The sequence below is a fragment of the Pollachius pollachius genome (assembly GCF_949987615.1).
Source record: "Pollachius pollachius genome assembly, chromosome: 12".
NCBI classification, from domain to species: domain Eukaryota; kingdom Metazoa; phylum Chordata; class Actinopteri; order Gadiformes; family Gadidae; genus Pollachius; species Pollachius pollachius.
The window spans coordinates 19,688,251-19,713,821 of record NC_136945.1 but is presented as its reverse complement, the minus strand read 5'-3'; the positions used below and the strand labels follow the sequence as shown (position 1 = coordinate 19,713,821).

At 44.2% G+C, this 25,571-nt stretch overlaps 4 protein-coding genes across 5 annotated transcripts; 1 reads left to right on the top strand and 3 right to left on the bottom strand.

Moving 5' to 3' along the window:
* Positions 1-1,247: 1,247 nt before the first annotated feature.
* On the bottom strand, positions 1,248-5,550 carry LOC307084016 (ubiquitin-conjugating enzyme E2 C-like). The gene is made up of 7 exons (XM_079748127.1): positions 5,504-5,550; positions 4,950-5,064; positions 4,441-4,468; positions 3,885-3,971; positions 2,842-3,046; positions 1,871-1,930; positions 1,248-1,406 (listed from the first exon to the last, which is right to left on the bottom strand). The coding sequence occupies exons 2-7, from the start codon at positions 5,048-5,050 to the stop codon at positions 1,369-1,371; spliced, it is 519 nt and encodes a 172-aa protein (XP_079604253.1). The 5' UTR covers positions 5,051-5,064; positions 5,504-5,550; the 3' UTR covers positions 1,248-1,368.
* Positions 5,551-5,722: 172 nt separating this feature from the next.
* Positions 5,723-7,419, top strand: polr2j (RNA polymerase II subunit J). The gene is made up of 3 exons (XM_079748270.1): positions 5,723-5,967; positions 6,552-6,660; positions 7,236-7,419. The coding sequence occupies exons 1-3, from the start codon at positions 5,825-5,827 to the stop codon at positions 7,335-7,337; spliced, it is 354 nt and encodes a 117-aa protein (XP_079604396.1). The 5' UTR covers positions 5,723-5,824; the 3' UTR covers positions 7,338-7,419.
* Positions 7,420-7,735: 316 nt separating this feature from the next.
* On the bottom strand, positions 7,736-12,427 carry LOC307083466 (deoxynucleotidyltransferase terminal-interacting protein 1-like). Of its 2 annotated transcripts, none has more exons than XM_079747368.1 (14): positions 12,202-12,427; positions 11,883-11,945; positions 11,646-11,719; positions 11,112-11,208; positions 10,728-10,826; positions 10,469-10,534; positions 10,299-10,355; positions 10,005-10,066; positions 9,605-9,650; positions 9,296-9,354; positions 8,898-8,958; positions 8,648-8,719; positions 8,487-8,542; positions 7,736-8,044 (listed from the first exon to the last, which is right to left on the bottom strand). In XM_079747368.1, the coding sequence occupies exons 2-14, from the start codon at positions 11,931-11,933 to the stop codon at positions 7,936-7,938; spliced, it is 909 nt and encodes a 302-aa protein (XP_079603494.1). In that variant the 5' UTR covers positions 11,934-11,945; positions 12,202-12,427; the 3' UTR covers positions 7,736-7,935. The 2 variants fall into 2 exon arrangements, with proteins under 2 accessions (XP_079603494.1, XP_079603495.1); XM_079747369.1 differs by having other exon boundaries at positions 11,646-11,716.
* Positions 12,428-13,301: 874 nt separating this feature from the next.
* pcif1 (phosphorylated CTD interacting factor 1) lies at positions 13,302-25,199 on the bottom strand. Its single transcript, XM_079747341.1, has 16 exons — positions 25,095-25,199; positions 23,441-23,591; positions 23,004-23,128; positions 22,048-22,173; positions 20,873-21,096; positions 20,481-20,635; positions 19,739-19,886; positions 19,529-19,612; positions 19,275-19,374; positions 18,654-18,816; positions 17,909-18,081; positions 17,403-17,489; positions 16,828-17,012; positions 15,895-15,988; positions 15,527-15,702; positions 13,302-13,988 (listed from the first exon to the last, which is right to left on the bottom strand). Exons 2-16 carry the CDS (start codon positions 23,565-23,567, stop codon positions 13,661-13,663), a joined length of 2,295 nt encoding a protein of 764 aa, XP_079603467.1. The 5' UTR covers positions 23,568-23,591; positions 25,095-25,199; the 3' UTR covers positions 13,302-13,660.
* Positions 25,200-25,571: the final 372 nt, after the last annotated feature.

Sequence of the window (25,571 nt, the reverse complement as noted above, 5' to 3'; positions counted from 1 at the left end):
TTTATCTTATCAAAATGTATTTGTCAACCACAAAGTTTTCTACAGGAACTAATTGCTAGTGTCTACCGTGAACCACCTAGAGGCCGTTAGAGGAACAACATGGTAGTCTCTACCGTGAACCACCTAGAGGCCGCTAGAGGAACTACATGTTAGTCTCTACCGTGAACCACCTAGAGGCCGTTAGAGGAACTACATACGAGTCTCTACAGTGAACCACCTAGAGGCCGTTAGAGGAACTACATGCTAGTCTCTACCGTGAACCATCTAGAGGCCGTTAGAGGAACAACATGCTAGTCTCTACCGTGAACCACCTAGAGGCCGTTAGAGGAACAACATGCTAGTCTCTAGCAAACAACCCTAAAGGTATACAAGTCATTTTAGGGTTAAAGAGAAAAACACTTATTATTGTGGTTATTTTAGCACTGCTTCACATGCAATAATAAACAATATTTTACTTAATGTGTACTTTTACTTTGTACAGGAAAATGTCAAACGGATAGTGGTGCCAACTGTGTGCACATGAAGAAGCAACGATTTGTAATTAAATACCACTGATGTTAACACATGTATTTGACATGTATAAACCATGTCACCTATTTTAGATCTTTTACCTTCTCACACTATCAACATTTTCACTTTTAAATTGAGTACTTCAGGGGTCCCAAGAAATTAGGCACCGTCATGTTATAAATATCATTTCTAACAGCAAATCATCTCTGCACATTTACGTAATTATTCTCTAATTGCGCCATGGATAACAATCACATATCCTGCCTCAATGACCGAGAATATTTCTCCCCCTAAAGCCATTGGTACCCCACGTAAATAATATGGCCTAATTTGATCCTTACAAATAATGGTGAATAATAATAAAATAGATGACATACTGTGTCTCTAGCATCACACAAAAACCATAAAGCAGGAAATTGGTCTCCAAGGGGATTATTTTTTTTCTGTCTCGCTTCTGACTGTCTCTCTCATTTGGACTGTTTTGTTTGGACTTGAACCACTTCGGACTCAGACAATCCCTGGTCCTGGCCAGCGCTCTGCCACACGGATAAGGACTACTCTCGTCCATTAGAAAACAAACTTGACGACGTCTAGAGAATAACGGCGTGGACGTCAGGGTTTTCCCCATCATACAGCGATTTGCAATGACAGTCTTTAATGATATAATTGTATTAATAATTATATATAATAAAAATGAATCTATCGGTAATCATACAACATCAGGCGTGTGGTAGAACAAAAAATCTTTATTGACACAGGGCAAAGAAACATAAAAATATTGTACAAGCGCATACACACGCGCAACGGCGCACACACACACACACACACACGCACACACACACGACGAGACATTGTGGTTCAGCTTTTGAAGACCGCATTCACGTGGGCTTTGAACGCTGAAACAAGAGACATTCATTCATCTTTATATTGTTTTTTAATACATTTACATTTAGGGCAATTAAGCAGACGCTATTATCCAAAGCAGTAGTTCGCCACATTAGAGGTCATTAATAGTTCACCATACTAGGCAGTGTTTTACCCCCGCAGTGTGGGCGCCGCCTTGACTACCAATGTATAAAAATAAGATTTTTTATTTTATTTTTTAAAAATAAATATTTTTTTACTATTATGCAATAACGAAGTACAAAACTCTGGTAGGGAAAGAAAACATACTTCCATCAAGTACAAAAAAATGAAGACAAACAATGCATCGGTAATACTATTGAAAACAATAGTTGTGCCATAGAGCTTTTTGAATGGATTTGAAACGGCGGCATCAGGTGGTTGTATATATTATTGCGAACTGAAGCCCTAACCGAAGACCGCAGGGCTAAGAGACGAGCAGTAGTTTATGACTTACCCTCCTGGTTGTCCCATAGTTCCGCGGCGGCCACGTTCAGAGGGCTGTCGTTGTTGGGCTCTGCGAGGAGACGGGTTAAAGTGGTTATCCAATCGCACACTTTGCCTTACTTGTGACCCACCTGTTCAGTGTGCGCCCGAGTGCAGCCTATTAACGGTAATGCATGTGGATCAATAAACCAAACAACAAAAAGGCAGGCTCTTTGTTTAGGCAAAACATTATCAAACACCCGCGGTTAAAGTCGGGTCATATACTCAATCCACACCTCAGTTAGTGACGAGCTAGTAACTGTGTTACCTCCTAGCAGTGAATGTATGGACTAGCGTTACCTCAGTGACTGTATGGACTAGTGTTGACTGTATGGACCAGCGTGACCTCCTAGCAGCGACTGTATGGACCAGTGTTGACTGTATGGACCAGTGTTGACTGTATGGACCAGTGTTGACTGTATGGACCAGCGTTGCCTTAGCCTGGCTAACGCCAGACCTCATGTCAATCTACATTGAGATGAGGTCTGGGAACCACACATTCATTTTCTCGTATTTGAGGTGTGGTTTACGATCGGCCGAAGCCATTTATTGGGCGCTACGAATGTCTATCATATGAGTCTGTACGTAGCTCATAGCCAATCAAAGACTGTTGGTAGCAGGGCAAAGACATCCTTCTTGGTAATGAAAGAGTTTAACGCCGAAAGTTGCTCTTTTTTTCAAAATAAACTTGCATTCTAAACTACTTAGAACCATATCGAAGGCTGCATCGAAAGGTAACGCGTCTGCTGCCATTTTGGATCCGTAAACTACAAGCTTCGGTGTGTCGCATAGACGTCGTCGTCGTCTTGCCGTCCCTCCCCGTTCTGTGATTGGTTCCCTATCTCATGGATCCGAAAATCTGATCCATGGGATCCAGGCTGCCTACAGCGCGAAATGAAAATCGCACGCAAGGCAGCGTGGGTGTAGCCAGGCTAGCGTTACCTCCTAGCAGCGACTGTATGGACAACAGGATGGACCTGACGTCGTACAGCGCCGACCACTTGTCCTTCAGGATGTCCAGGCAGATGAAGCCCTGCTCGTCCACGTTGGGGTGAAAGCAGGGCGTGACGAACTTGACCCGCGGCGCCTTGTAGGGGTAACCGCTGGGGAACTCCAGGGACAGCTTGTAGCGCAGCCCCTCGTACACCTGGGGCACAACACCGCTGGTTAGCACGGGTTAAAGCTAGGTACAGCACGTCACCGCTGGTTAGCACGGATTAAAGCTAGGTACAGCACGTCACCGCTGGTTAGCACGGGTTAAAGCTAGATACAGCACGTCACCACTAGTGAGTGCACATTACCACTAGTTAAAGAACAACCAATAGTAACTACTAGTTACAGAACATTACTAGTTACAGCACATTACCACTAGTGAAAGCCTGTTACCACTAACAATCACTCATTACCACTAGGCATATTACCAGTTTACCATAACCCACGGTATGGCATGTTAGTGGTATAATATCTTCTACATTACCAGTAGAATATCTACTTGTCTACAATGCATTACGGTACATTACCAGTATAATATCTACTAGTTTACGATGCACTATTGCACGTTACCAGTATAAAATCGACCAGTCTACAATGCATTATGGTATGTTACCAGTATAATATCTACAAGTCTACAATTCATTATGCTACGTATATTATCTACTAGTCTATGATGCATTATGGTACGTTACCAGTATAATACCTACAAGTCTACAATGCATTATGGTACGTTACCAGTATAATACCTACAAGTCTACAATGCATTATGGTACGTTACCAGTATAATATCTACTAGTCTACGATGCATTATAGTACGTTACCAGTGTAATATCTACTACAGTCTACAATGCATTATGGTACGTTACCAGTATAATAATGTCTACTACATTCTACAATGCATTATGGTACGTTACCAGTATAATAATGTCTACTACATTCTACAATGCATTGTGGAATGTTACCAGTCTATCTTTATTCATAGGAAGGTCTACCGTTTCTACAGCTCCGTCGACGGTTCCGATCCACTTGAAGAGGTTGTCCGACTCCGGGAAAGCCGAGATTCCCTTATCACCCGACATCTGAATACATGTGATCCTACATCAGTTCATCTGAATTCAGATGATCCTACATCAATTAATCTGAATTCATGTGACCGCTCAGTTCATTTAAATTTACATGATCCAACATCAGTCCATCTTAATTCACATGATCCAACATCATTCCATCTGAAAATATCTATAAAATATCAAACATCTTTGCCCCGTTACGTGTCAAGGAAGGATTTAGTCCGCTTTTCACTTCTTCAACTGAACATAACCCTGTCGTCATTTAACACGATAATTAGCAAATTACACCTACCTAACTTACAAAGCTAACTAGGCTTCCCCTCTGCAATGAAACTTAATGAACGTTTCAAAGAAAATTCAAGTTAGACATTGATTTCTACCAAGCAGATTAAGAATACAAAGTCACAAACAGATACATGTTAGTCACTAGGTTTCAACTATTAGGTTAATTAATGTTAGACTCAAAGAATCAGCCGTTTACCATAAGAGTCATCAGCTCCTGCTGTAATCTGCCAATGAAGGAGAAAAAACACAATAAATACCAAAACCTCCTGGCCACCCCATATAAAACAATATCTAATAGAAAACATTTCAAAATAAAACATTGTACAGACACCAGTGTGTTGTGTATAACTTCTTATACTATAGAAATATCACTTGGTATACAACAGATTGTTGAATGATATAATGATGTTATGTATAATGTAACGTGTATCAGAATCACATAAAATGTATCATAAAATTTATATTAATATGTCAGATGTATTGGTTAGTGGGATGTATAATGTAATGTATATCAAATTAATCTCCTGTCAGTATAATTTTATGTGTATCACATCATATATAAAAAATATACAATATGTATCGGTTATAGTACAGTTTACTGTAATGCATGTCCGATTAATTTATGTCAGTCTAATGTAACGTGTTTCCTATTCTATATTTTATAACAGAATGTGACTAACGCATTATGCATCGGAGGCTGGTTACCTCTTCGTCACCGAGCCTCGGGCTGCGCTGCCGCCGGCCTCGCTGCCCTTTAGCGCGGCCGTAGAGGCGGCGGCGGCCGGGTCCGTGTTCTGAGAAGACATTTTACTGGAGGGATCTGAGGAGCAGAGACTCTGAATCAGGACAAACTCGGAATATTAACATACTTTGAACGGGAGTTCACCTCAAAGACAGTTAGCCCCATAAAGAACATAACTGGTGTCATGGGTTCAGCGTTAATATAAAAACATTAATTTGTCAAATACATATACGGTGGTGATGTTGTGGTCATTATATGGAAGCATATTCATTACATTGTTAGCTAACGTTAGTATATAAGTTAGTATAACACTAACTAACGTTACCCACTGTTCAGCCCAGAGCTGAAACGTTACCAATACATACACCTTTAGATTATTGTATTAAAGATTATCATTATGAGGGCCATCGTTATATTCCGACACTTAAGCATGATAGCGCAGTGAATAGTTAGTAGTTAACATCAATTTATCATTAGAATATAGTGAATAGTTAGCAGAAGTGTTGGTAAAACTTACAGCTGGTTGAACGACGACGCAGTGCAGGATTCAAACACTTCTCGCTAGGGCGAGAACCAATCAGCGATCAGCGTTTTAAACCTGATCCAGGTCTGATTGGTCAACTGGAAGCATGCGCAACCACAACAAAAGCGCCTCATTGGTCGGAGAAAGATCCCGGAATCGACTCCGTCACTCTACGTCACTGCCATGCGCCGCGCTATAACACCGGATGTCGTCACTGTTTGTGTACAGAATCTTACCGCGCCGTGCTTTCTTCCAACACTTCTATTAAAAAAAGCAATTAATTCATAAAAAATAATATAATTTTATAGTAATAATATGAACGCGCCTCCAGCCTTCGAGTCGTTCCTCCTGTTCGAGGGCGAGAAGAAAATCACCATCACCAAGGACACCAAGGTGCCGAACGCCTGCCTCTTCACGCTCAACAAGGAGGACCACACGCTGGGCAACATCATCAGAGCGTAAGCGCCCCCTAACTAGTGCCACTAGTCACCAGTACAACTAGCACCATACGCTGGGCAACATCATCAGAGCGTAACTACCCCCTAACTAGTACCACTAGTCACTGTTACAACTAGCACCACACGCTGGGCAACATCATCAGTGCGTAATTACCCCCTAACTAGTACCACTAGTCACTAGTACAACTAGCATCACACGCTGGGCAACATCATCAGAGCGTACTCACTAGTATATCTAGTACTAATCACCCGTACAACTAGTACTACTCACCAGTACAACTAGTACTTCTCACCAGTACAACTTGTGCTACTCAGTAGTACAACTAGCGCCATTCACTATAAAACTAGAACTGCTCACCAGTAACTATCCCTTGCTCGCTGTAGGCTAATCTAGGTTAGTTCTAATGTTATTCTCGTGTTTTAGTATACAAATACATGTGTTTTGTATTGTTGATTAGTAAATGAATAACAATAGATGGGACTTATAACCATTCATGTGATTTGTGTCGTGGATTCCCACAAGGCACGTCACCACCTACAGTATTTTAGTGATATTAACTGATGTGTGTGTTGTGTGTTTGCAGGCAGCTGCTGAAGGACCCTCAGGTTCTGTTTGCCGGTTATAAAGTCCCCCACCCTCTGGAGCACAAGATAGTGATCCGGGTTCAGACCACCCCGGACTACAGCCCTCAGGTGACGACTAACTATAACTATAGTTAGTAGTTAGCTAGGTGACTATCAGGGGGATAGTCACCCAGGTTCCGACCCCCCCCCAGACCAAAGCCACCAGTTAAAGGTCCCTTGACATGCCACCTGGTGGCATGTCAAGGGACCTTTAGCTAGATAACTAGTAACTATAACTATACCCCCTGATAGTCACCAGGATTCATGTAACTAGCCATCCTAGCAAGCCCAGGTCCAGCATGATTAGTAACTGACCTGTCTGTGTCACAGCCTGGCTATAGAGAAAAGTGCAGACTATTAACTGATGACTCCCCACTAGTCTTAATAAGAGAGGCGGAATGACTACAATGAGTACAAATGGGGCTGGGACCTGTTGTCATGGGGATGAGACCTGTCGATGAGATGTGTTGTCATGGCGGTTAGACACGTTGTTCTGGTTATATGACCTGTTTAATACGGTTAAGGATCAAGGACGGCTCTTTGTTGCAAGCTGGCTTGGGTGTTTACACGGCAGAGGGTGGAACCAAGGCAGTCCTGTTCCTCAAGTGGTCACGCTAACGAACTTTGTGTGTGTCTGTGTGTAGGAGGCGTTCACCAATGCCATCACAGATCTCATCAGTGAGCTGTCTCTCCTGGAGGAGCGCTTCAGGGTCTCCATCAAGGACAAACAGGAGGGTATCGAGTGACCCCTCTCCTTCTCCTGCTCCCACCTCCTCCTGTCTTCAGTGTAAATATGGAACCATGTCCACTTTTCTAAATAAATATTAAATATCATCCTCCATGTCTCTTATCTCTTAATTTATATATATATATATATATATTTATATCCTCTTTAAACTCATATTTTTATTTTCTATATATTTAAATATATGAATATATAAAAAATATCTTTTTTATTTATAATTCATTTAATTTTTAATAGGTCATTAATAGGTCTATATCATTTTTTATTATATATATTTATATAGTATTTTTTTATATATTTATATTGGACCTATATATGATATATTTGTTAACCGGTGTTATACGGCTGAACTATCAGTATAGGTATAAATCCTTCCAGGACAAGTAGAAATACTACAGGTTTTTGATTAAAAAAAGCATTTAATACTAGAAAGGTGAGCAAACAATAAAACCTTAAAAACCACCACATGATACGCCCCTCTTCAGCCCCCCTGAGCATCTGATTGGCTGTCAGAGGGCCTCGGAGCCCCTGATTGGCTGTCAGATGGCCTCTGAGCCCCCGATTGGCTGTCAGAGGGCCTCGGAGCCTCTAATTGGCTGTCAGAGGGCCTCAGAGCGCTGGGCCTCCATGGCTCGCTGCATCTTCTCCACCATCCAGATAGGAACAGAGAACGGCTTCAGCTCCTCCATCCTCAAGTCTGGACACTCCCTGACGCGCACACACATACATATATATTACACACACACACACACACACACGATACACACACACACAAACAAATACAGACGTATGATATACACACACACACACACATATATTACACACACACACACGATACACACACACAAACAAATACAGACGTATGATATACACACACACATGAAATATACACACACTCACATTAAATACAACCATGATATATATACACACACACATACACATAGACTGATGTTATATAAATATATATTACACACACACACACATGATATACACACACACGCAAACAAATACAGACATATGATATACACACACACACACACGAAATATACACACATGATATACTCACATTAAACACAACCATGATATATACACACACACACATACAGACTGATGTTATATAAATATATACACAAACACACACAAGCCTTACTTATAGTCGTCGCTGCGAGACAGGTCCTGGATGTCCTCTTCGATCAGCAGGTATGCCTGGACACACAAACACACCTGAGCAGTGAGGGCTTTGTGACGGTCATGGAGATCATATCATGTTATTGTGATCATATCTCATGTTATGATTATCATCTTTCCTACCATCTTCCCTCCAGTAGCTCTCATGTGTTGTCTCTCTGCCAGCCAGTGTTTATCCTGAGCATCTGCAGCGTACTGGGAACACATTACACGCACATTACACACACTATGTATGTATGTATGTACCACTGAACCATCAACTACTTAAACTTCACAGCATGAACTACTATAGCTATACGCAATATTAACCACAAGGTGTGTGTGTGTGTGTGTGTGTGTGTGTGTGTGTGTGTGTGTGTGTGTGTGTGTTTACCTTGAACAGGCCAGAGTGTTTGATGTAGATTCGTCCTCTGGTTCCCCCCATGCCCAACGCCCTGAAACACACACCTCCTTTAGGATGCTTCCTGGGACCTCGGTGCCTTGCTAACCTTCAGCATTAGGGTGCTTCCTAGGACCTTGGTGCTAGGAAGTAATATCTAGTAATACTACCTGTACTACTGTATACTCTTCACAACATCTAGTAATAGTACCTATAATACAGTATACTATGCACCACAACTAGTTATAGTTCCTGTAATACTGTATACTATGCATCACAACTAGTTATAGTTCCTGTAATACTGTATACTATGCAACTGGTCTAGTAATAGTACCTGTAATACTGTTTACTAATCACACTACCTCAAGTACTCTTCAAAAGGTTATACTCACTTATTGGCTCTTGAACCCAAGACGAATGTGCTGCCATCATTGAGTCTGTTGGGATCCCACTACAAATATATATATAAAAACATAAATTATATATATAACAACACTAGAAAGATATATATAAAAACATAAATAATATATATAACAATAGTACAAAGATATATAGAAAAACATAAATAATATATCTACCAATACTACCAAGATATACAGTAATACATAAATAATACATATAACAATACTACAAAGATATATAGTAATACATAAAAAATATGCATAACAATACTACAAAGACGGTTGGGATGATTTTCTTACCTTGGGTCCTTCTCTTCTGACTGGCTCCGAAGATTTGGGTTTAGATCTAAAACAAGAACGAGTTTATACAACAGCACTGTTAAACACTTGATTCTGATTGGCCAATGACGTTCCAAGTGTGTGCATTATTTCATTCTCTACTTTTTTACACTTCTGAATCAACGGGCTGCAAATCCAAGATTAGAAGCAATGGTCAAACGCTCAAAGCAGCCCAGAAGTATGTTTCAATTTAAGCTGATTAGGTCCAAAATAAATATTTTTAGACTAAAGTACCTAATATCGTAAGTAGAAAATGATGTACGAGGTGGCTTTCCACCGCAAACGTGGTTAAATATTTGATTGTGTTGTTAATTCCGTAAGTACGTTGTGGAGGAAGAGGTGAATACAGAGTAGGACTCACGGTGCAGTGTAGGTCAAAGGTCGGTCAAAGGCCGCCGCCGGGGCACAGGGGCGACCTTTCCTCTGGAGGACACCGCACATGGTCATTAAAGGTCAGAGGTTAAGGGTTACGGGTTGGTTATTATATGGTACAGGTTAGACATCAACACATTAGAGGCTACAGATTACATAGTACAGGCAGGTAGGATGTCACATGTTAGAGGTTACAGGCTGGAGGTTATGTTACAGGTCAAATGTTACAGGTTACAGATTAGAGGTCACACGTCACATGCTAGAGGTCACATGTAAGAGGTACCTTCTTAGGAACGGGGCTCACTCTGTGTGTGGAGTCGTCGTCAGTCTGTCTGGATCTCTGAGGACAGAGGGACGGCAGGTGAGCCAACGAAAGCTGAAACAGTGGGTGGTAAACCGTGGCAGAGACAGTGGGCGGTGGCGGTGGTGGTGGTGGTGGTGGTGGTTCCTCACCTTCATGCTGGCCTCCGCCCCGGGGCGGGCCAACTTGGTCTCTGCTTCCGGGAACATCTGCTTGGCCTACAGACGGGAAACAGTCAGACAGGGGACCAGTCGGATCAGAGGACCACTCATGCTGCAGGCAGAGAACCAGTCATACTGCAGACATCAAAGAACCGGTCCTAACAGAAAACCAGCCAGGTCGGAGAACCAGCCGGATCAGAGAGCCGGTCAGCTTGCTAGCTAACCGATACTGGTCAGCCTGTAGCCTCACCTGCTCCAGCAGGTTCCTGCAGGTGTCTGTGATCAGGAGGTCCGTCTGGACGTCCTCCCCCATGTTCTCCTTCACGTTCTCTGCTGCCTTGTCCAGGAACTGAGAAGATCAACCGACGACATTAGAACATCAAACTACACCAACACGTCTGTTGGCGTGATTGGTGGGTTTTAAGTCACAATATGTGAGATTGAACCCCCCCCCTCCAGCGGGTAGACGGGAGACTTTAAGAATTAAAAACATATTAAAAACATTTATAATAATGTTGTGTCCTCTCTAACGGATTTGATTCTGATTCATAGTGTATCAGTTATATGACATGATGTGTGTGTGTGTGTGTGTGTGTGTGTGTGTGTGTGTGTGTGTGTGTGTGTGTGCGCTCACTTGTTGGTACTTCCTGAAGACGGCCATTATGTCATCGTTGAAACTAGGCTGGAGCACCGCCCTCAGCAGGTCCATGGAGACCACAGGGTCTGTGAAACTAACACACACACACACACACACACACACACACACACACACACACACACACACACACACACACACACATAAACATACAGACACACACACACATATCTCCTCCGCAGAGCTCACCTCCATGACAACAGGGCTCATTATGGTGACATTAGGTCTTATCACCATGACAACAGGTCTCATCACCTTAGGGTCTCACCACCATGACAACAGGTCTCACCATCATGAGTTCTCATCACCATGACAACAGGTCTACCCCATCATGACAACAGGTCTAACTATCATGAGTCATATCACCATGACAACAGGTCTCACCACCATGACAACAGGTCTAACTATCATGAGTTCTATCTCCATGACAACAGGTCTAACTATCATGAGTTCTATCACCATGACAACAGGTCTAACTATATTGAGTTATATCACCATGACAACAGGTCTCACCTAACCACCATGTGAGATCTTCTTCCTCTGCGCTGGACCTGGCGGTGTTTGATCATGAGGTTCCACGGGTTCTGCTGGAGAACACACACACACACACACACAGTCATATTAGCACTAGCACAGAACAATTTTGTAACCTCTTCTACATGTTGTGGTTCTACCTGATGAATTGTCCCGTAGACTGAACTAACGTCACATGACCAGTCGTCAGACGACGTGTATTCAGACACTGCTTACCACGTCGGCCTCAGGCCAGTCCCGCCGTCCGTCTCCCCGGTGAGCTCCCATGGTACCGATCACCTGGAAATGTGATGTCACAGTTAACCCGGAGATGTGATGTCACAGTTAACCAGGAGTTGTGATGTTATGGTGAACATGAAGATTTAATGTCATAGTTAACCCGGAGTTGTGATGTTATAGTGAACATGAAGATGAGATGTCAGTTAACCTGGAGTTGTGATGTAAAAGTGAATATAATGATGTGAGGTCTAAGTTAACCAGGAGTTGTGAGTGATAACATGAAGATGTGATGTCATAGTTAACCGGGAGATGTTACCTGGAGATGTGATGCTCGGACAGCAGCACCGACGCTAGAGAACCGATACTTCTTAGAAACTATCGCCTTCGAGCACACGGCTACTAGTTAGGTTAATGCTAGCCAAGGACAGAATCTCTAGTTTGTATATTCTTCAGCATACAGACCAACAACTCTTCATGAGTTGAGATAATAAGATTATTTGAAATGTTTCGATCGATGTTTTGACCCACTTCCTCAGTAGAAGCAGATCGTCGAGCACGCATGCGCAGAACAAACGTATGACTGGTGAAAGTCTGCCCCCCCCGTACGCGCGGTCCGCCATGTTGGTGAGGTCAAATCACGCGTTGTTTACATCCATCTCATCTTCCTAGTGTCATTCAATCTTATGAAGTATATTTTAATCATTCCCAATGTAATTCTATCATTCATGATAGAATTTTATCATTCATGATTACAATGAAAACGTAGAACTGTCGTTCTACGTTTTCATTGTAATCATCAAAATCATCCGATAGATATGGTCGGAGCATGCCAGAGGGTGCAAGTTAAAGGGGTTTGCACACTGGCCTTTCTTAGTTGGTTCACTTCTGTTGGGACAGTGTGGTAATACCTTTTACCTCAACACTGTCCCAACGAACGTCAAGGGGCAACACAGGCCAGTAGGCCAGACCATTGGTTCTTGTCGGCTGTTTTCGGAGAAAGTCAAGTCGGCCAACAGCTGCTGTTTGTTGGGGCCATTGGAGCCCCAATTACCCCACACCTGTTCCTTAAATAGTGCACCAAATACGACCATGGGACATAGGGAATGAGGGACATGTGTGCCCGTTCAGAGACTGCCATGTCGTCGTATTGATTTGATATTAACGGGAGAACGTTGGTAATGAATGGATCAAATATTAAAATGCAGCCGACGGCAGGAAAACAGCTGCTGCTGCATAATAAGCTGTGGACCAGTAGAGGGCAGACCCCACGCTGGGAATAGACCAGTATGGGGGTAGAGCAACATGCCTCACGCAGAGCCAAACAAACGAAACTGGACCAGAAACTCATTCATTATACAAACGGGAGACAGATACAGCTGCAGGTCTACTTTGACATTATATAGCTTTATACATATATATCATTCTTAACACTTTGGTTTTGTTTAAACAAACTATATTTCAGGCTCTATGATACAGTCATGAATTATTTTTCTTTAGAAAAAAAAGTGTTAAATTAAAGCAATTCCAATTTGATGAGAAAGAGAATAATGGACGAACATCATGTTCACGTTCAGCTACTGTACACGATCCACCATGGCCTCAATCAGGTCCTCGGCCGGAGGGTGTGTGTGTGTCTCTGTGTGTGTGTGTGTGTGTGTGTGTGTGTGTGTGTGTGTGTGTGTGTGTGTGTGTGTGTGTGTGTGTGTGTGTGTGTGTGTGTGTTTATAAGTGTGTGTGTGTGTGGACACAAGGGCAGTTCATAGGTCAGCCAAATATTAATCACTAGAAGACTTCTCTAGCGAGCTACTGTTGGTGTTGTTGGTGTTGTTGTTGTTGTCATGGGCACCAGTTGACTCCACACTAGTTGTCCGTTCTGTTGTTGCGGTCGTTGTTGTTGTGGTTGTTGTTGTTGCTGCTTTGGGGGCGGGGTCTTTGTCTCCCAGGGGGGCGGCAGGGGCAGGGCCCGGCCGGGAGGAGCTGCTCTGATAGGCCGACGTGATCTCGGCCAGGCGCTCGGCGTTTGGCTCCCACTTGGCAAAACCGGCCGTGTTCTGCAGGAAGAACACGACCGTGCCATGGACCGCCTTGTAGTACATCTCCTCCCTGGAGGGGTAGTAAACACTGGTTAGGACTAGTTATTATATTAACTAACACCACCGTGGACCGCCTTGTAGTACATCTCCTCCCTGGAGGGGTAGTAAATACTGGTTAGGACAAGTTACTATACTAACTAACACCACCGTGGACCGCCTTGTAGTACATCTCCCCCCTGGAGGGGTAGTAAACACTGGTTAGGACTAGTTATTATATTAACTAACACCACCGTGGACCGCCTTGTAGTACATCTCCCCCCTGGAGGGGTAGTAAATACTGGTTAGGACTAGTTATTATATTAACTAACACCACCGTGGGCCGCCTTGTAGTACATCTCCCCCCTGGAGGGGTAGTAAACACTGGTTAGGAGTAGTTATTATATTAACTAACACCACCGTGGGCCGCCTTGTAGTACATCTCCTCCCTAGAGGTAGTGGTAGTAATAGTTGTAAACACTGGTTAGTACTATTTAGTATATAGGTTGGATCCAGCCCAATCCTGCTTAAATATTATATCCCAACATTGCAGCAGTGTTGTAGTAAACATGGTAGGCCTGATCGTAGGATACGTGATTTGTATAAAGTAGAAATGTGTTACATCTCAGTTAGCTCATAGCTGTAATAAACCCGACATATCCGTAGTCAAGGCTGAGCGATAGTCATAGTGATCCTCCTGTAACCGCCTATAACTGGTGTAACCAGCCTGTACCTCTCTCCTTAATCATCAACAAGAATCGTACCACCCAGTCAGACGGGCTACGCTAGTTCACGTCACAAAGTGGCACAGCCAGTTAGGGTTTTAGATTCAGGAAGTCTCTGTGAAATGCCCAATCTCACTCATTAAACTTTAAACATGGTATGGTTCATTGTTTTAAACATGGTATGGTTCATTGTTTTAAACATGGTATGGTTCATTGTTTTAAACATGGTATGGTTCATTGTTTTAAAAATGGTATGGTTCATTGTTTTAGTATGTTTCATTGTTTTAAACATGGTATGTTTCATTGTTTTAAACATGGTATGTTTCATTGTTTTAAACATGGTATGTTTCATTGTTTTAAACATGGTATGGTTCCTGTTTTAAACATGGTATGGTTCCTGTTTTATGATACAAGTAGTATTAGTGCAGTTCTAGTAGTATTAGTGTACTGCTAGTAGTATTAGTGTAGTTCTAGTATTATTAGTGTAGTGCTACTAGTATAAGCATAGTTTTACTATTATTACTACTAGTAGTATTGGTGTACTGCTAGTAGTGTTAGTGTGGTTCTAGTAGTGTTGGTGTGGTTCTAGTAGTGTTGGTGTGGTTCTAGTAGTGTTGGTGTGGTTCTAGTAGGGTTAGTGTGGTTCTAGTAGTGTTGGTGTGGTTCTAGTAGTGTTGGTGTGGTTCTAGTAGTGTTGGTGTGGTTCTAGTAGTGTTAGTGTGGTTCTGGTAGTGTTAGTGTGGTTCTAGTAGTGTTAGTGTGGTTCTAGTAGCGTTGGTGTGGTTCTAGTAGTGTTGGTGTGGTTCTAGTAGTGTTGGTGTGGTTCTTGTGGCGTTGTTACTAGTACCTCTTGCAGATGTGCTGGCTGCCCGAGCGGTACTCGTGTTCGTAGGCCGACACGGTGAGCTGGTGCCTCAGGAAGCGGCTTCCCTCCAGCCTGATGAGGGCCGGGGTCGCCGGGTCGCGCCACTCGGGGACGAAGATGATGAAGGACAGCGGCTCAGTGGAGCGGTCCAGGAGCTCCTGAAACACACACACACACACACACACGTTTTAACGTCTTTATTTATGTCCGCAATTCGTAATAAATGTACATAAGGACATAAATGATACAGATACAAAACATTGCACGCACACACACACACACACAGACCAGGGGACTACAGACTATAGAGTAGGGACCAGGGACCGGTGAAGATTGGATCCCAGCCTCACCTCAAAGTGTGTCACCATGGCGTCCATGAGCTCCTCGCTGAAGGGGGGGTTGGCCTCGAAGGAGCCGCTGGCAGGACGGAAGCTGAGGAACGGCCTGCAGGCGGGGTCGGAAGGCATCAGACGATTAGCCCTATTCATCCCTCTGATGATATGATCCACTGGGGTATTTATAGTTTATATATTTAGTTTCTTATTTTCGGAGAAGGGAAGTTCTTTATTTTTGCCATCTTGTAAGTTTTGAATTAGCAATGTCGTTTAACCTCACGAAACGCTAGAATGTGTTGCCAGAATGTAATGCACACCTCACCACTAGAATGAGTCTAGAACCCATCGCCCTCTAGAACCCATCGCCCTCTAGAACCCATCACCCTCTAGAACAGAATCTAGAACCCATCACCCTCTAGAACCAAGTCTAGAACCCATTAACCTCTAGAACCCATCAACCTCTAGAACCCATCACCCTCTAGAACCCATCAACCTCTAGAACCAAGTCTAGAACCCATCAACCTCTAGAACTCATCAACCTCTAGAACCCATCAACCTCTAGAACCCATCACCCTCTAGAACCAAGTCTAGAACCCATCAACCTCTAGAACTCATCAACCTCTAGAACCCATCAACCTCTAGAACTCATCAACCTCTAGAACCCATCAACCTCTAGAACCAAGTCTAGAACCCATCACCCTCAAGAACCCATCAACCTCTAGAACCAAGTCTAGAACCCATCAACCTCTAGAACCCATCAACCTCTAGAACCCATCACCCTCTAGATCCCAGTCTAATTCCCATCACCCTCTAGAACCAAGTCTAGAACCCATAACCCTCTAGAACCCAGTCTAGAATCCTGTCTAGAACCCATCACCATCTAAAACCCATCCCCCTCTAGATCCCATCCGTCCCGGTCCAACACCCTAGAACTCCAAACCGCCTCACCCTCGAGAGCCAAAGAAGCCGTCGGTGTCGGGGAAGGCGGAGCAGAACTGTTTGAAGTAGCAGTTGAGAGGAGACGCAAAACATTCAAAGGAAACGCCAAACTGTTTGTTCAGCGCTTCAAACACCGCCACGGGCAGCGCCCCCTGCAGGCCGGTCCCCTCGTTGACCCCACTGCCAAACATGACCTGAGGACAGACGGTGCAGTGAGTTCAACACTGGTAGTAACAACGGTACGCTTGGGAGATAGCTGGTCGATAGCCAGCTAGCTGGTAGATAACTAGCTAGCTGTTGGTAAGCTATATAGCTGCTGGTTAGCTAGCAAGCGAGCTAGATAACTAGCTGGTGATTCGCCAGTCAGCTGGTGATTTGAGCTAACTAGATAAATCTAACTATGGCATTAAAAACCTTCGTCCAAACCAAACCTTTACAAGTTCAACCATAACCCAGCATTCCAAATAGGTTACAGAATTCTGCCTTTATTCCCTTTTCTTTTCATTTGTTAACCTGTCCCATTAGCTTAGATGAGTTAGCTAGTCGACTGCCAGTGTTAGCTGAGGAGTTAGCGGAGTACTCACCTGGTAGCGTTTGATGAGACACCAGACTCTGGACAGGAACTTCTCAAAGCGCGCGTCGTCGATACAGCTGTACCGGTATAGCAGCTCCTACACCCAGAAACCCGCGGGTTAGCGCAGTACTGCAGTAGTACTCATGGTAGTACTCGTAGAAGTAGCACTAGTCACTTGTTCAGAGTTCCCCATAGCCACCCCTCTCTCACGCACCGATCGTATGTACGTCCTTGCACTTAAAAATACATAGCATCATGGAGCGTCTTATCCTAGCTATCTCTGTTGTATACGGGGAACGGGTTAACCTAGTGATTGTAAGTGCTTGGCACTTGGTCCTATGAACCTCCTTACTGTACCGACAGAGCTATATTGTTGTTTCTCTTTCTCCGGAAAAAGGTACAAATTGTAAGTCGCTTTGGATAAAAGCGTCTGCTTAATGCCCTAAATGTAGTAGTAGTAGTAGTAGCACTCATAGTAGTACTTGTCGTAGTAGTAGCAGCAGCAGTGTAACTGACCAGTTTGCTGAAGTGTCCTCGGTTGATCTTCACCATCTCTCCTTTGTAGCGCAGGCATGCCACCTCGTTCTCGAAGTGGAGCTCCACGCGGGGCTGGGGGGGCGAGGGCGACGCCAGGCGGGCCGGGTAGCAGTACACCAGCCGGTCCTGGACCTCCGGGGGCTCACAGCCCTCTACACACACACACACACACACGTCATGCCTCATTAGATGCCTGTTTATATGTGTGTGTGTTTGTGTGTGTGTTTAGATGTGTTTGTGTTTTTATGTATGGATGTATGTGCGTGCGTGCGTGTTTATGTGTATGTATGTATATATATATATATATGTATGTACGTATGTATGTATGTATGTACGTGCGTGTTTATATGTGTGTGTGTGTGTGTGTGTGCGCTAGACTCCCTCCTCAAGAGTTCTTCCTTGCTAATTAAGGGAGTTTTCTCTTGCCCTCTTTGGGGCGTGGGTCGGGGGGGGGTCATAAATAGTTGGCTTTTTAAGCCCTTTGAGACTGTGGGGGTAATTAAGGGCTATACAAACAAGTTGAATTGAACTTGTGCCAATTTCTGATTTCTGAATCGTGTATTGCAATTGAAGGGATGATTATATGCTGGTGATCGGATCGTATACCGACGACCGGGTCGTATAACGGCGATCGGATCGTATAACAGCGATCAAAATCATATATCGGCGATCATGACTTGACGATATGAAAGTCCCAACGATGGCCCCGCCCTCGTGTTCCTACCTGAGAGGTTGCATTCCTTCATCAGGGCGGAGTGGGCGGTTTTGAGGCGCCGGCTGTACTCTGCAGAGATGTGGTAGATCTTGGAGCAGATTCCCTCCACCGAGTCCTTAGCCACTGCCGTCACGTGAGGCCCGCACTGCCTCCTTAGGTGCTCCAGACGGTCCTGCAGGACACACAGAACACAGTGACCATCACACACAGTACAGTAAACATCACACAGTACAGATCACACACAGTACAGTACACATCACACACAGTACAGTCAACATCACACACAGAACAGTTAACATCATTACCAATCATTATACAATTCATTCATGATTCATTCTTTTTTCTAACATTAATCTAGCTTTTATCCAAAGCATTGTACAATTTTGCCTGACATTCACCCATTCATGCACACATTTACACACCGACGGCGGAGTCAACAATGCAAGGCGCCAGCCAGCTCGTCTGGCCCGGTCAGGGTGAGCCGGGGATCGAACTAGCAACCTTGCAGTTACAAGCCAACAAGCTCTACCACCTGAGCTACTGCTGCCCCACATATGGTCATATTGCAACACATATCGCAGAAGGACAGAACATCGCAGTACGATTTTCCTAAGAAGTTGTGCTTCTTACCATGTAATCCTCCTTGCTGGCCGAGTGGTCGCGACGCAGCCAGCTCATTGTGTCTTCAGCGTTCCACTTCACCACCTTCCTGCTGTCTTGAGGGGCGTTCCTAAAATGGGGGGGTGGGGGTGTTAGTCAAGTTGGTGGAGTTGGTGTTGCAATTGACTTAAGCCAGCTGGTGCGGATAGCATGTGTAGCTAGCTGGTAGTGCTAATAAGTGTAGCTTGCTGTTTGGCTAGCTGGTGTAGCTAGCTGGTACCCACCTGGAGTCAATCATCTTCTTGGCAGCCTCTGCATATCTAAACAGCTGTCTCCTGGCTTCTTCCTTATACTTAATACGAGACAACCTAACACACAAACACACACACACACACACACACACAGAGTTAGAAATACCATCATGCAGGAAGGCCGACAGACCAACAGGAAGCCGACAGACAGGAAGGCTGACAGACCGACAGAGGGACTAGTACCTGATTGGAATGTCATTCATCACTTCTCTGAACATGGACGGGGAGATGACAGGGTCACAGTCGCTAGGCAACAGGGGGTCCCCCCCCTTGTCGATCACCTTCCTCTCCAACAGCCAGCGGTTGAACGACTCCCTGGGAGGGTCGATACCTGGACAGGAAGTAAACGCCCAAACAGGAAGTACAACTATTAGAGAACTATTTGGCCGAGGTCCCGCCTTTCTCCCCAGCCTGGTTTCATTTGGATGTAGTTCTACCTTCTCACCAGTACGTTTTCATTCCAGGTTAAATTACTTTCTAACAAGCTTGCTTTATTCCTCGGTATAGTTCAAGCTTCTCCTAAGCTGGGGTTCATTTGGTTGTTACATTTACATTTACGTTAAAATAAATTAGCAGAATCTTTCATCCAAAGCGACTTACAATAAGTACATTTGTCAGAAGAAAGAGAAACAACAATATATCTCTGCCGTTGCAGTAAGGATGTTCATTGAAACAAGTGCCAAGCACTAACAATCGCCAGGTTAACCCTATCCCGGTACACAACATAGCTAGCTAGGATACGATGCTAAGTACTATTTTTAAGTTCCAGGGTGTACAACATACAATTAGTGGGTAGGAGGGCTGGGAGGGGGTGTCTACGCAGAGTCTCGGTGAACTTTGAACCAGTGAGTCTTGAGTCTCTTGCGCTGTAGTTCCACCTTTCCCCCAGCAGGCGTTTGTTTGAGATGTGGTCCTGAGGACCTACCTTCTCTCTGGTGGCACAGCTCCAGGTAGTGCTGACGTAGCTTGGTGACCAGCTGAGCTCGATGCAGCTCCACCTCCGGGTGGGGGGGCAGCTGGGGATCTGGGGGCCTCTCTCGGATCACCGCGTTGGTGGGGATGTCTAAGTCCCAGTAGACACTGACAGTAGAGACAAAGAAGCCACTTAACACAGCAGAGACTAGGCTCGGTCGAGACCCGACACAGTACGGACACCCTTTAACTAAAGCAGTGGAGACAGTATGTACTAAACATAGTAGAAACTCACCACAGTACAGTCATTATAGAACTAAAAACAGGGGAGCCACTAAACTCAGTAGAGCCTCAACCGTGTGGGGAGGGAGAGCGAGAGGGGAGAAGAGCCGTTTGCGTGCTTACACTGCAGGTCTGTATGGTGCAGGGGAGGGGCCAGGAGCTACACTGGGTGTGGATTGGCTCTGTTTGTCCTCAGGGGCGGAGCTCCAGGGTTTAGCACCCGGGGTGCCTGGAGTACTGGGAGTGCTGGGAGTGATGGGGGTTGCTGGTTGGCTCTGCTTGTCGTCGGGGGCGGAGTTCCAGGGTTTGGCCCCCGGTGCGCTGGGGGAGATGGGAGTCAGCTCGACCTGAAAGAAAAAGTCAATTTCAGTAAGAGATATATTTTAATCATTAGTGTGGTTGCAAAGCAAGCAAAAATATTTAAACATGTTATTCCTTCACTACATTTCCGTAACTTTCTCCTCTGAAAGTTTTTGAGACACCCAACCAAGGGCAAAAAGTTGGGCATTTAACCATAAAAAACATTTAACCGTTTGTTTAAGGATTAATCATTATTTAATATGAAAAGTGAAGGGGGCAAAAACTTTAAACCCAACCCCTACTAACGTAACCATCTGGGAGATGTCAAATTGGGCCCACATATGGAAACTGGAAGTAAGCAGCTGTCCAGAAGCTGTCATTTGGGATCAAACCTAAACAGCCATGACCCCAAGCCCAGTAGATGAGTTTTTCTGAAACTGGTTATTTGGTCCTTGTTTGACGTGCTGAACCAGTTTTCCTCAAGGGGCCTACACATCACGTGCTGGCAGCACACAACCAATCAGAGGCTTCGATTCTCAGACGCCAATGCTCTCAAGACACTGTCAGCGCGGGTCCAAAGGCTTCCAACACAGCTGAACAAACGTAAAGGATTGGTTCCGGAACTCGTCCGAGTCTCCACAAACGTTTTGGATGGCCAACGGTCGGGCCAGTGTGTAGAACCCTTTAAAGGACTCTGAAACGGGATTTCTGGGACTAATTTGATGGCTGAGCAGTTTTTTCCTCAAGGACCCATGAGTTGAGTCTTGATCGATTTTTCTTTACCTTGAAAGTTTTGGAAAACCTTTAAAAATCGGAATCACATGAACTACAGATCAAAACAACACCAGATTTGGGACACATGGTCCTTAATTGAGCCCAACTTTTAGATACTTTGTTTGTTTGATTGAGTTAAAAAGGTTAAAGTATTGCTAACTTTCTCGGTATAACATTTCAATCCCCTGTTGATCAATAAACAAATTGATTGTTCTGAACAATACCTTGGCTCGTTTAAAACTGATAGCCTCCGTCCCCTGCTCTTCAGATATCCTCCTCTTCCTCTGCCCGTTGCCTAGGTTACAATCTCCTCCTTCCTCCGGGGCCGCATTGAGACCTAATGGATCAGACTACACACACACACACACACACACACACACACACACACACACACACACACACACACTTTGTGGTTAATTATTTTGTATAGCTATAGTAGTTAATGCTGTTAAGTTTAAGTTAGGGGACAGTTCTAGTGGTTAAAGCTGTGCAAACGGTAGTTGATAGTTATAATAGTTAATGTTAGTTGAATTTTAGTTTATGCTTATAGTAGTTGATGTTGGTTGAGTTAAAGTAGTTAAGGTTCATTTATATTTAGAGTAGTTAATGCTGTGTAGTAAACAGTAGTTGATAGTAACAGTAGTTAAAGATCTGTATTTAAGGGTAGCTGCTAGTTATGGTGATAGTTAAGGCTGTGAAATTAATGTTAGTTGAGTTATGTTAGTTGATGCAGTGTATTTAATGTAAGTTAATATTTATGGTAGTAATGCCGTGTATTTTAAGTTATTTTAAAGTTACGGTACTTAATGCTATGTATTAAACAGTAGTTGGTAGAGTGATAGTTAATGCTGTCAAATTAAGTCAGTTGATAGTTACAGTGATTAATGCAGCATAGGTAATGGTTATAGTAGCAACAGAAACAAGAGACCCAGTATGTTCCATTGAGAATACGTTGAAAAAGCAATTATCCATGTAGAGAAATGATCCGTGAGCTGAAAAGCACACAGGTCAAGTTGGTGTTTCCAGACCCAGTGAAACACAAAGCCCTGATTCTGACGGGGTCGTTATTCTCGTGTCTTGAGGTTGAAAAGCCAAGTCAAACAGTGGGCCGGTGCGTGTCATTTGGTAGCTAGCAGCTGCCAGCTAGTGGATGGCTGCTGGTTAGAGAGGGGGTACTTACGATAACGTCGTGTTGCCCCAGGACCGGCATCTCCCACAGGGACTGGTTAGTGAAGCGGTTAAAATAATATGGACGGTTCTCCCGCTTGGACCAGCACCGCCCCCAGCCTGCCTGCAGCAACTCATCTACACACACACACACACACACACATTCACTATGTTAACTGTGTGTGTGTGTGTGTGTGTGTGTGTGTGTGTACACATACATGGCCTACATGCATACACATACATGCATGAATACGTACATACGAACGTATGTACGTGTATGCAAGTATGTACGTAAACACGTGTGTTTGTGTGTAGGTATGCGTGCAGGCTGTGTATGCAAGTATGTTTGTTTGTACGTATGCATGTGTGTACGTTTGCGTATGTATGCATGTACGTATGTTGGTATGCGTGTGTGTGTTAATGTGTGTGTGTGTGTGTGTGTGTGTGTACCTGGAAGCTCAGGGCCTTTGGAGGCGCTGGTAGGGGAGAGGGGCGAGCCCTGAGAGGGGGTGGAGCCAGACGGTGACAGGGTCACAGGCCCCTCCCCCTTTACCAAAGTTGGACTCTCGTTGGACATCTCAGCGGCCCTCAGGAAAAACAGCTGCAGAGAGGGCAGAGTGATGCTAACCTCGGGCTAAACAGCAGTGGAACACTTCCACACTCTGACTAGTTATTTTATTTTCAAACCAACTAGGTGAGGAATGAAACGGTAATTACAGATAAATTGTTTAAAACTAATTGGACAGTTTGGCTTTAGGTTGTAGACGGTTCACTGTGATCTCCTGGAATCTGCTTGTGTCTAGAGGCCAGGCTGGTTCAACTGTTGTCCAGTTAATATTAGAATATTTCCCAGTGTATTTACTGCTAGCTTACCCAGTAATGTTTGGATGTGCATACATTTAATAATAAACAACTACATACAATAACCCTAAACTCTGTATAACTATAATACTCTTCATATATAATAATAACAACTACGACATAATCTCCATATAAAATATTAGGGTTAGCCATACACACTCGATTCAAAGTCATGTAAATCATGTAAACTCATGTAAATAATGTAACATGTAAGCCCTATGGAAATAATGATTTGTATGTGGCGCTCAGGGGGCGTGGCTCTCCCAGCGCGTCATCGCCGTGTTTACCTGTACTTGTGTATCGTATCTTATACATTCGGATACTGTTGGGTTGCTTATTCGGGTCACTTTTCAGCGGGAAGCCCACTCTAAGACTGTTTTCTGTCATTACTATGAGTAAGATTATTCAAGTATAGTGATCCCCATTCAGCGGTCACGTCATGGCTTCTAATGTTTATCAAGGCACAAGAAGCGACACTGTATTATCTATCCTGTCGCTTTCATTCAAACTGCACACACCTGATGCATTGAGTACACATAATACATCATAATAATACACAATACAACAAAGACGCCAAGTGACAGATGCTTTGACACATAGGGCTGGGAACGAAGCGATGGAAACGGGGAAGGCGGGAGTAGTTCACACGAAACCCTTTATTTGTCCATTTCAGTTTGATAAGGGAATAGTGTTGAGTATAGGTATCTAACATTAATGACTGATGAAATCGGTTATAATGCACAATATAATGGTTTATTATCATAGATGTGTACGGAGTGGCGGAATGATCGCAGTGACATGGACGAAGGCGTTAGTACTACGCATGCGCCGTGCGGCGCGAAGCAGGGTTTAAAACAAAGGCTCCGTCGCTTCGCACGAACAGAGCGGAGAAAAGCCGCCAAGCTGACACACTTACCCCGGACCAAACCTCTCTATCGAGGCGTTAAAATAAAGCCAGGGAGAGACACTACCGTGCCATGTATGTTTTTAACGTGTCCGTGTACACCCCAGCGCACAGGACCAACCGCCGTGGACGTGAAGCTTGGCGCACTTTACCCGTACACAAAATGGCGGTGCCGCCCCTAACGACAAATCGCGCCGACTGTTTCGTGTTTTACTGTTTATCTCTTTATTTACGGACCGGGTGCCCGGCAACCTCCGCTGCGATCACCCGAAGCGCAAAACATTCGTCATACACACGAGTGTTATCCAGTGGCGGCTCCGCGGCGCGGCCGTCTCTTACCTTGCGGGGTTAAGTAGTTGATGTGTAGTGGATTGTTGCGGGCTCTGCTGGTACCGTCGGTCCTCCTCCCTCTCCTCCCGCCTGCTCAGACATCTTGTACAGGGCACCGAGGCGACCGCACTGCGCACGCGCGGCTCTTTCTCTGTGTTTGGTAGAGACTTGGAGCGACCAGGCCGCCATTTGCAGCGGGGCACGGAGGATGCCAGTGCAGTTGGCCCCGACCTTTGACTTTAGGTTATGCAGCTTGATTGTCATCGAGACACCGTTTGGATAGCAAGGCCATGTTCAGTGGAAAGAAAGAGTCAGCAGCGCTACTGCTCCCAGTGTGTTTATTTAGCAAACACAAATGGAACCAAAAACATTATGGAATGCACAAAGTGAATTTCTGGAATAATAATCCATAATTCTATATTTACTGAAGAATATATAAATAATATATTCATTTTCAATAGACTTGTTTTTCAATTATTGTAAATA

Excerpts from the sequence above, each read along its gene's own strand:
- pcif1 (XM_079747341.1), bottom strand. The coding sequence starts at position 23,567 with ATGTCCAACGAGAGTCCAACTTTGGTAAAGGGGGAGGGGCCTGTGACC. Across the intron at positions 22,174-23,003 it reads TGGGGCAACACGACGTTATC|TCTGATCCATTAGGTCTCAA; the intron begins GTAAGTACCCCC and ends GTGTGTGTGTAG. Across the intron at positions 19,887-20,480 it reads GCTGTGCCACCAGAGAGAAG|GTATCGACCCTCCCAGGGAG; the intron begins GTAGGTCCTCAG and ends CTTCCTGTCCAG.
- LOC307083466 (XM_079747368.1), bottom strand. The coding sequence starts at position 11,933 with ATGGGAGCTCACCGGGGAGACGGACGGCGGGACTGGCCTGAGGCCGAC. Across the intron at positions 11,720-11,882 it reads ACTGGCCTGAGGCCGACGTG|CAGAACCCGTGGAACCTCAT; the intron begins GTAAGCAGTGTC and ends TGTGTTCTCCAG. Across the intron at positions 8,045-8,486 it reads TCTCGCAGCGACGACTATAA|GGAGTGTCCAGACTTGAGGA; the intron begins GTAAGGCTTGTG and ends TGTGCGCGTCAG.
- polr2j (XM_079748270.1), top strand. The coding sequence starts at position 5,825 with ATGAACGCGCCTCCAGCCTTCGAGTCGTTCCTCCTGTTCGAGGGCGAG. Across the intron at positions 5,968-6,551 it reads CTGGGCAACATCATCAGAGC|GCAGCTGCTGAAGGACCCTC; the intron begins GTAAGCGCCCCC and ends GTGTGTTTGCAG. Across the intron at positions 6,661-7,235 it reads CCCCGGACTACAGCCCTCAG|GAGGCGTTCACCAATGCCAT; the intron begins GTGACGACTAAC and ends GTCTGTGTGTAG.
- LOC307084016 (XM_079748127.1), bottom strand. The coding sequence starts at position 5,050 with ATGTCTTCTCAGAACACGGACCCGGCCGCCGCCGCCTCTACGGCCGCG. Across the intron at positions 3,047-3,884 it reads TCGACGGAGCTGTAGAAACG|GTGTACGAGGGGCTGCGCTA; the intron begins GTAGACCTTCCT and ends GTTGTGCCCCAG. Across the intron at positions 1,931-2,841 it reads CATACAGTCGCTGCTAGGAG|AGCCCAACAACGACAGCCCT; the intron begins GTAACGCTAGCC and ends GTCTCCTCGCAG.